Genomic DNA, 10,548 nt, shown 5'->3' with positions numbered 1-10,548 from the left:
TTCCAGGGACGTACTACTTGGGAGGTTAAGGCCGCCGAGTGCACGTCCCCGGGAGCAGCAGGGCCACTGTGCTCCCGAACGCCATGCAACCCCAACAGGAGAATCGCACAGCAAGCCCGCTGAAGTCGGTCGAGACTCGCACACAGAGACCACTGTGGAAGCACAAGCCCCAGCCGCTGCTGCTACTGTACTTGCACAGTCGCAAGAAGATTTGAGCAGTAGATGGAGGTGGAGATGGAAGTCTGCTTCCACGATCTCTGGCGCACTGGATAGGACCGCAGGCCACTCACTGTTCCAAGTGGCTCGTAGACTAAATCATACAGTGATGCGGTCGGGGAACTTAAATGCACTCCTACTGTTCGAACAGCAGAAGAGGAACTCAATATATATTCCATGACCTTAATATTTTATAGCTCCAAGCAAGTTCAACGAGTATACGAAACATACGGCAGGTGGTGATTGGCTACAAGGTAAGCCCTGTAGCCATATTCTCGTACTTGTAGCTCGGATGAACTAGTAGGATAGATATATATATATATATATAAAAAAGCAATCAAAGAAGAAGAATAAAAATAATAAAGAAAGAACGAGCTCATTTGAGTCCATGCTCGTTAGATTAAAATATCAGCATGACTGTCGGCTGGCACGATGGCACCATCAATGATAAGCTCTTCTTCAGTTGTTAAATCATCATTAACTATCATTTAGAAGCACAGCAAGCCATCATTACGTTGGCCTATGAACGGAGGAGCTCCATAATATCAACTAGCGTCGGAGTGCGATGCACATACCGGACTTGTGTCTTAATCGAGGGCCCGCCACCACCTTGACATCCCTAACTTGTCGTGGTTCGATCAGGCCAGATGATCCGACGGCTACTGCGAAACCGGAGTGCGAGAAGGAGAGAAGATAATTATGGTGGAGGTCTCTTTGGATCCCAATGCTGTGGATCAGCAGTGCAGCGAATGTGTAACACGTGTATGGCAGCTAATGAGACCAACCCAACCCAAGAAAAACCCATCTCGCACGTGCCCCGCCCGTGATTTAAGCTGCAATGACTGCCCCCACTCTCCAAATGCCTCGAGTCTTTACAGCGGTGAGGAGGAGAGGCTCACGTTTACGTCGCCCGTGACTCGGCACCATCCCCCACACGATTATTATGACTATTGTTTTCACCCGCGCACCACTGTTCGCTATGCTTCCGCCGTAGCTGCCTTGGCGAGCCCATTCTTCCACCTCTCGGGCGACAAATGCGTGCTTATCCAACCAATCGATTGCGAGGACTAAACTTTGGATGGCCATGCCGACTTCTTGCATCCTGGGAAGGCTCACCGGGCTGACACTGGGGTTACGATGAGTGAGGTGTTTAGGAGCTAAGTCACATCTAATGGAGTCGGCACGGTGCGCTGCCAGAGTTGCTGTTTGCTTAGCCGACGAAGGAGACAAAGCATACGCAAGATGTCAAATTCCACTCTCCAGGTTTTGGAATTTTCAATGCCCATCCATCGAAGGATGCTACGCTGCCGTTTCCCACGTCCTCGCCACTCCCGCTGGGTTTACATCATCACCGTCACCAGTGCATCGGAAGTCTAAACAACCCATTTGTAGCCATATAAAATGTTCCCTTTCCCTTCTCCCCATCCAAGGTAGCCTGAAATCTCAATCCGGGACTCCATTTCCTCTGCACCACATCATCACGTCGCTGCTGCAGAAGCAGAAGAAGGTGGAGGCGTAGCTCACACCCACACACCATATCGTTTACTCGGGGTAGTAACTAGTGAACCACTCCCTCCTTGGGGCCTTTACTGCTGCCATACCCTGCGGATCTCTGCGACCGACCCCTTTGACCAAGCCCTTTTTTATCATCTCAGAGAGAGATCTCCTCTGAGGGGGAAGCCTGACGACGAGGGCTCTCACACTAAACAGAGTAAGATACGGTTTACCAAACCCAGGATCTTTCTTTTTTCTTTCCTCTATCGAGCCTCCACCCCCTGTTTGTGTGTGTTTCGATGGGGTGTCTCAAGCAGAGAGGCTAGCAAGGAAGCATAAAAAGTAGTGGGGAAGAGAAGCACAACTCATTCCCTTGTTTCTCGAGCGACGTGTGTGTATCCATCTACCTACACAGTAGCGGGCAGCCCTTTGGTTTGGCTCCCCTGTTCTTGGCTTTGTCGTCTAAGAGCAGCTGCGATGCGTTAGGATAGGCCGGAGCTTTGAGATAATATATCTTTCCCGAGGAGATATTTATCAGCAGAAGGAAGGGAGAGAGAGCGAGAGAGAGAGAGAGAGACGATGAGGTCGTACTGAGTGTTACTCTGCAAACCGGGCCTAAAACTCCGACATTGTTGTAAGCATTGAGCTCAGTTTTATTACTTGCTGTCGCTTACCTCTGTCATTTTATGAAGCGTTGCCTGCTAAGTAGAGGGGAAAGGTCCAGGGTTTTTCGTTCTTTGAGGTGTGTTCCACACCTCCATGGTATGGAGTCGTGTTTTCTAGCGGAACAAAGCGGTGTGTTTTCTAGCTGGGCCGAGTCAAAGATGAAGACTACAGGGAGAAGGGAACAACCGCAGATGGCAGGAGGAGGACGACGACGTTAAATTTTTTCCCCTTCAACAAGTTTAAGATGGGCCCTATTCCTTTCCTATCTACCTTCTTTCTTTTTTTTTGAGGCAACAAAAAACAAAAAAAACAAAAAACCCCATACTATCTTTTTTTTTTTGGCCGATAAATCCGAGTGAGGGGAGAATGTTGGGAGACACGAGATGTTCACCATAGCGCGTCTTTTTACTGTTGGAAGTGCAACGATCACATATCTGCCTACCCCCCCCCCCCCCCCCCCCCCCCCCCTCTCATCTCCTACACAAGCTCTTTTTCCTTCCATGAAACTCCTTAGGTTACTTAATTCTTTTTGAAGATTTCTCGCTGCTGCTGGTGCCTTCTTTTCTAGCTGTCCACCACCGCCATGCTCATCTCCCAACTTTTAAATAGACCCCCTCGCGTCATGCCTTCCCTAACTTGTAGTTTTTGATTCACTCCTTTCCCTCACTTTCTCCGTAGGAGCTCCTCGGCGATGGGGCGGGCTGCTAGGTGGCTGAGGAGTCTTCTGGGAGGGAAGAAGGACACCAAGGGTCAAAAGGACGATGCCAGCACCAGTGGCCACGACACCAGAGATCGAAAGAGGTGGAGTTTTGCCGGACCCCAGCAAGCCGCAAGCATGGGTCACAGTCCTGTTACAGCAGCGTGGTTGAGCACCTTCCACGACGACAGCGAGGAGGAGAGCAAGCACGCCATAGCGGTGGCGGTAGCCACTGCGGCCGCTGCCAGCGCCGCGGTGACGGCGGCTCAGGCGGCGATGGTGCGACTGAAGAGCCTTGGGACAGAAAGAACGACGCCCTATGGCATCTACGAACGGTGGGCTGCTGTCAAGATTCAGACAGCCTTCAGATGTTACTTGGTATGGATAAATCTTGTAGACTTTGTGAAGAGATCCCACCTTTCACTTCGAGCGCCTCATCTGATTCTATCCTCGAGTTATTTGAATCTGGATAGTCCTTTGTTTAGTCTTCTTTTCTCTCTCTCTCTCTCTCCTCTATTGCTGTTTCTTATACCTGTTTTATGCTTTAACTATGGTTTGCTAGCCCAGGCATCAGGTCCTATATCTATTTGGCGTTCCTGTTGTGACGCAGGCAAAGAAAGCTCTTCGAGCTCTCAAAGCGCTGGTGAAGCTGCAGGCTCTAGTCAGAGGCTACCTTGTGAGGAAGCAAGCAGCCATAACCCTCCGCAGACTGCGAGCTCTTGTAAGAGCTCAGTCTGTAGCCAGGCCTCGAGAAGCTCGTGCTCTGCCCCAGCAAGGTCGAAGACTCGACGCACAAGTCTGCCATCGCAGATCCTTCGTACGACCGAGATCCTCAAACACTAGTGGTATTTACCTTTCAATCGACGACCACCATCCTCTGATTCTGTGTTCTCCTCTTGCTCTCTCTTTCGCCCAGGAAAGGTTTAATGTCAGAGATGCAAGGTGCAAGCCTACGGGATCAGAAGAGAGCCATGGCCTCGATAGGAGTCCAAAGATCGTGGAGATGGATACCTTCCAACTCAAGTCCAAGTCATTCAGGAGGACAGGTTCTTCTAGTTTTAATGCACTCGAGGAACCCACGGTGCCACTTTCTTCTCCACTCGCACACAAGATCCCGTCTCGTCTCTCCATCCCCAGCTGCCGGAGTTCTCGAGACTACCACTATTACCGAAACCCTGAAAGATCTCCCTGCTCCAAGACAGCACAAAACACTCCTCGCCTCAACCCACAAACTCCACCGAGGTACATGAACATAACCGCAGATGTGGTTGTATGGCATACTCCGAGCCCCGCGAACTCTCCGAACTACATGGCAAACACATCGTCCTCTGCGGCAAAGGTGAGGCCTCAGAGCACGCCGAAGCAGAGACCAGAGAAAGCCAGCCGCAGGAAGAAGTTGTACGCAAACGAGACCGTGCCGGGGACTAGTCTGAGCGACACCTGGTCTCCCTTACAAGAACACGAAGCTTATTGCAATTTGAAATATGGGATGGTGGGAAGGATTAATAGGACTGCCAAGATGGTGAAGGAGGCAGCCAGGGATTACTACTTGGATAGCATGTGGTGAGTCAGTAGTGAAAGCAAACTGGTTTGGGAGAGGTTCTCTTGGAATTGTAAGAACCTCTGAACTATTCCTTGCTACTGAATTGTGAGTGTAGAGGAAGGGATCTGTAGATTCTCCTGGTCTGATCTAAATTTGCTGCAACCTTGGTTCTTAGCTTCCTTTATGAATCTATATCAGCATGCCAATTTCAGTAATCTACTGTTGAAGTTCTCAAAACTTGAAGGAACTCGGTCCTCGGGATAAAACCAACATCTTGTGTCATAAGTACAAACAGCCTTGTTGATTGAGCTAGTTTTGACAGTATGCCTTGCTTATGAGACACTAAAACTTAGTAATTGTGAAGCTAGACCCAGACTTTACATTTTAGATTGCTTTCTAAGATAATCATACTGAATCGTTTTAAAGTAATCCAGTCCAAAAAATTCTATAGGGCTTGAATGGGATTATTTTATAGTTTTAATTTTTCTTTCTTTCCTAGGATTTCTAAGCAATCCACAACTGGGTCCATCCAGAGTTCCCTAAATCTCTACCATACGATCCTGATCTTGACAACAACATTGATCTAAAATTCGCCTTAAGTTTATGAGGAATTCTATTCATCGATCAATTGATTATAAATGTGTGCCAAGTGTTTGTCTTAAATGTGGCTGACACATATCATGCCTGCAGGGGGAGTTGATTCCTCTTGAAGAGGAAGTGTACATGTGTGATTTAAGAGCAACTAAAAGATGGATTAACTTAGTGACTTTGTTTAATTAAGTGACCTACTAAATTCTTGGACAAAACCAATATGTTCTGAGCTAAAATCTTTCGGAAGAACCTATCTGATTAGCCAACATCGTTTTTATTATATATCAAGAGCTGCACCCAAGCAGAAGGGGCAGGTGCACAATGGATGGGTAGAAGTAAATGCCAGGCAGGATCTACCATGAGATATTTCATAATTTATTTGTATAGATCCACCAAGAGAAACTCAATCGATCATATATTAGTTGCAATACTACAATCAACCAAATAAATCAACTTTATGAAATAAAAGATTCAGAAAGTTTAGAGAGTACTAATCTTTATGCACATAAGACAAGATGAACCACCACTTTTTAAGTGCCTAAACACGATATTCACGAAAAGAATTTGCAGCAGGTGATTAAGAAATAGGTAATCTAAGGGAAGTCATGTAAATGGCATGATATACCGCAATCTTAAAATAAAGTAATTGCATTCGGGATATACTGCACTTACAGATAACTCACCCATAAACAAATAAAATCAACCTACCAGTTATCCTATCTATAATTATTCTACAATGGGGTAGTCTAACACACACAATTTCCATCAATGCAGATTCTGGGGATGGAAAAGTTGTCAATCAAAGAAGCTGTTTTTCATGAACATGTATTCTATAATAATGATTATATCTGGATAAGCTTCCAAGATGAAGGAAGATCTACCAATGTCAAAGTGCTTATGAGTAAATGTCTTCTGCAATCTCAAATTAATTGATCTTACTGAACATAAATTTATCACCAAGCATTTTCAGATATGGTGGTCCTGAGCACCTACAAGTTGTGACATGCAGTGTCCTCTTCGATGATGACAAACCACATTTAATCACATGAGCGGTGCGAATAATGATTACGAAAAAGACCTGTTGCTAAATGAGACTGATATGGTTAACGTATAAGAGCATGTCATCCAATCTTGGAAGAACTTCTAAATATAAATTAATAACAAGTGTAGTAAAAAATCGCAAACAAGTTAGGAGAACTTATTTGCCACAGCAGAGGGTCAGCATCCAATCAATCATTGAGAAAAAAGAAATCAGGAAGACAGGAGCAAAAAAGAATGGGTTTCCTTTGTCCTATCTCTCTCGAAGAGAACCTAAACCAAGGTTGTTCACCAAATTTTTAGTCTCCTCAAGGAGATGGTAGTGGATTTTCAGGGTTTGCAGTTGCAAGATTTCTTCAAGAGATGGAGGAAGAGGCATAAAATCAGAAATTCATTTTTTTTTAAATGATAAAATTTATGGACATCATTTCTTCTCTATTTTCTTAAATCTTTATTCTTCAACATTGATTTCATACTTTAACCGAGTTTCGATATATCTCTTGTGCACACTCCTGCTTCTCTACCTAAACATCGAGCTTGAATGCTAACCACAATCTCTGTTAGCAGATCCCTCTAGAATATCGGCATCAGCTTCATGTTAGTGTCATTCAGGATAAATTTCCCATCATGTAGATGTGACACCAGCTGAAAGATCCATGCTTTTATCTCAATGAATCATAAAAGCACATGTAACAGTGCATGAACATTCAGCAGTCAATAGTGATATCGGTTATTGTGATTCCATAGATGAGCTCTGCTAAGAAGTAAATCATATCAAGAAGGTAAAGATCAGTAAGGTAACCGTACGCGAACTCAACTCAATCTTTCCGCATATTTTGTCGAAGTCTCTAATCCAGATTAAAAACAAAAGCTGCAGTTTTCTTAATTGGGGGGTTCAAAATGGAAATTTAGCATTAAATGAATTCACACCGAACTCACTACCTACCGGTGCACCATCGGCGATATCATACATCTTATCTTGCTAGGCCTACATAAACAACATAACAATCCTGAATTACTTGGACAATAACTTGAGATCTGACTCAACCAGTTATCCCCCATGCTCTAAAGTATCGGTTGACAATCAAAAACAAGTTTCTTTATATTCGCTGGTCTCAAATGTGACCATGAAACTAACTGTTCTTGCCCTCTGTGAAATAAAAGCTTGCTCTCGAGAGAATAGCAAATCATAGCATCCTTCAACGTGTTTATTGTGAGTTTTCCCTTGTTATCTCAAAATTCCCTTTGTGTCTCTATTCAAACCTCAAAGTTTGATTCACGGTCATGGGTTAGGGAAAGAGTTGACCATTTAGATTGCATTATGCCGTCTGACAAAACAGAGTTAATTCCTGCAACACGGTAATTCATCGAACACCTTGAAGGTTATCTCGCCCTCCAGTTCCAACAAAAAGGAGTGACTGCGATCGCTCTCAAAAGAAACGATCGCCGACTCAATTTAACGAAATTAATCAAGGAATCTGGCAACTACCAGAAGCATCATACTGTAATCAGACACGGACATCACAAGAGAATTTATCTAAGAATGAACTTTCACAAGAATGACAACAAATAATAAACCCGAAGTTTCACAAGAACAAGTACCTCCCCTTTTTTTTCGCCCTCTGATGCCCCTCGGCGACAGAAGCCATGCGTTCTTCTGCAACGTGCAAGAGTAGGCCTTCAATTCCACGAACGACAGGGTAACAAGGGAAGGGTGACGATAGAAATCTCGCTACTCCACTCGGGAATTGGAAGAACCGGACGTCTAGGACCCCGAATTTTAGCACTAGAATCTCATGATCGTCGTAATAGGGAAGAGTCGGGCGGACGACTAACCCTAATTCCAGACTCGTCGAGAGGAAGAAGGCAAATGAACGGCGCTCCGAATCATTCCTACTCGTCGACATACCTTTTTTTCTCTTATTAAAATAAACTTTAATTTATATATTCGACATACATATTTGAGTATTAATCTCAATTTTTTGACATACATATTCGACATCCAACTTTTCACAAATGTCACAAATCTCCCATCAAACTTCTCTTATATTGCAAGATCGACGAATATATATATATATATATATATATATATATATATATATATATATATATATAATATATATATAGTCCAATGAATAAGGTTACGTGGAATTCTGGGTGGGTGATAGAGCATGCAGCCAACGAGAGGAGGAAAGAGGTACGAAGAAAGGATTTAGGACACGTGGAAATAGGGATGGGGGACCAAATTAATGTTCTTGGAAGAACCCAATTCAATTTTCATTCGGGAGAAAAAGCCTCTGCCAATAAGGTCACGTCGTCGAGAGGGGACCGTATGTTTGTTTCTCTAATCTTTTGTGCAGTATTGTGACATCTCAATTTCATCGATTTAAATTGGATTTAGACATTAATTCATCGATCTGATTTGTTCTTTTGCGAGATGTAAGCAGAATTCCGACTTCCGAAAGAAAGTTGAATCCCATCACAAAAACGAGAGGACATAATAAAATATTTTTGTTTTCATAGTAAGACTAAAATTAATGGGTTTTATTTTTTTATTTTATGTTAATATAAAATTTTGATTATTTAGATTTTGAGATTCATCTAATAATTAAATAATATATCCGACAATTAGTTATTGAGCTTTAGATTTTTCTCATATTTCTTTTTATTTTTTTAGTTGGGAGTCTTTCGATTCTATCATTTAGGTAAATACTTAAGCAATTAGTGGTTGCTAACCGTTTGTGTAATTATTTTGGTAGTGGGAAGCCACAAGATTAAAGGGTTAATTAGTAATAGTACCCTATTAGTTCGAAATAAGCCGCAAGATGAGAAGACATGGCATGGGCTTATCCGGACCGTTCGGGTCACGAATCAATTTAACATTGGGCTTTGCCGTGATTATTAGGGTTTCGACTACATTAAATGAAATAAGGTTTCTCTTATGAAGCCATCTCTCACTGTGCAAGTAGCCCAATAGTTATTCGATAAGAAATGCTTCGATTTTATATACAGTTGGGAGTGCTGTTGCAGTCGGACATAGAAAAGGCCAAAAAAAAATAGAAAACAAAAATATTTTCGATTCAGGAAATTTTTTTTTTAGTACACATTTAATCCCATATGGATTGACACGAAGAAAAATAAAAGTCTCATAAGAGTAAGGTATTATCATCATCATCATTATTATTATTATTATCATTATTATTATTATTATTATTATTATTATTATTATTATTATTATTATTATTATTATTATTATTATTATTATTATTATTATTATTATTATTATCGTCGTAGATAAATTTTAATATTAAAAGGTCAAGACGATAATTAAAATCGAAGAGAATAACATATCTAACATCACTTTCTTTATTAGCCAAACCGATATTATATCAATAAATTAAAATATTTAAAATTAATTAGGAATGGCGTATTGATTTTCTCATACACATAACATATAAAAAAAAGTTCCAATGTGTTGTTTGTGTTGCTAACTTATATTTTCGGTTGTCGATCCTTTTTAAGTCTGACGTGGAGATGAGTAGGTTTGACAGGACATCTTACAAATCTAAGCGACAAAAACTCATTTAATTTAGTAATTCTAGAAAAATATAATGTACGATTCAAAAAACTCTCTCAATTCACATATTTAATCAATAATAATTATTATTTATTACTTAAATCGTTGGATCGACATGTCAAACTGACGATACATTAGAATAAATGTTAATTTATTCGATATCGATAATATCAAATTATTATTATTATTAATTAATATTTTGTTAAGCTTCACATTGGCAATATTAACTATACCAACATGGACCGATATTTCTCATACGTGTATTTGATTTATCATATTTCTCGATAAACAAATACATCAATGCAATAACAATTGCCTACGGTCTGGTCACGTCTGAGCTGCATGCAAGCAATGGTGTTGTGTCCTTGTCACCGAATCAAATCAAAATAATGCAAGCTCGCACTATGTCTGGGGTTCCACATCAACTTAATCATTTCGAAGAACAAAACGCACACATGGGCCCCATTCGTAAGATAACTCCGTTCCTCTATAATACCAGTCGGCCTTCCATCTCTCTCGGTTCAATTATTCAATTATTGAAACATGCTTATCATTGTTTATCCAAATCATACAAGTGATTTTGATTCACTACTCATAATAATGAAAGAAAATAAATTAGATCCAAATAACATGAGGTTTTGATCGAGGATAGCATACACGCAAAAGAAACAACTAAGTTTCTAAACAATAATACATTTTTCATCCATCGGAAGAGTATTAATTTTA

General features: G+C 41.6%; 1 protein-coding gene across 2 annotated transcripts; it reads left to right on the top strand.

Moving 5' to 3' along the window:
* Window positions 1-1,460: 1,460 nt before the first annotated feature.
* LOC135592569 (protein IQ-DOMAIN 25-like) lies at window positions 1,461-4,790 on the top strand. Of its 2 annotated transcripts, XM_065082099.1 has the most exons (4): window positions 1,461-1,927; window positions 3,055-3,451; window positions 3,636-3,890; window positions 3,990-4,790. In XM_065082099.1, the coding sequence occupies exons 2-4, from the start codon at window positions 3,068-3,070 to the stop codon at window positions 4,638-4,640; spliced, it is 1,290 nt and encodes a 429-aa protein (XP_064938171.1). In that variant the 5' UTR covers window positions 1,461-1,927; window positions 3,055-3,067; the 3' UTR covers window positions 4,641-4,790. The 2 variants fall into 2 exon arrangements, with proteins under 2 accessions (XP_064938171.1, XP_064938172.1); XM_065082100.1 differs by lacking the exon at window positions 1,461-1,927 and having other exon boundaries at window positions 2,827-3,451; window positions 3,684-3,890.
* The last annotated feature ends 5,758 nt before the right edge of the window (window positions 4,791-10,548 follow it).

Source organism: Musa acuminata, chromosome BXJ1-9 (genome assembly GCF_036884655.1).
Source record: "Musa acuminata AAA Group cultivar baxijiao chromosome BXJ1-9, Cavendish_Baxijiao_AAA, whole genome shotgun sequence".
In the NCBI taxonomy this organism is placed as follows: domain Eukaryota; kingdom Viridiplantae; phylum Streptophyta; class Magnoliopsida; order Zingiberales; family Musaceae; genus Musa; species Musa acuminata.
The sequence above is the reverse complement of the archived record's forward strand: the minus strand, read 5'-3'. Positions and strand labels throughout refer to the sequence as shown.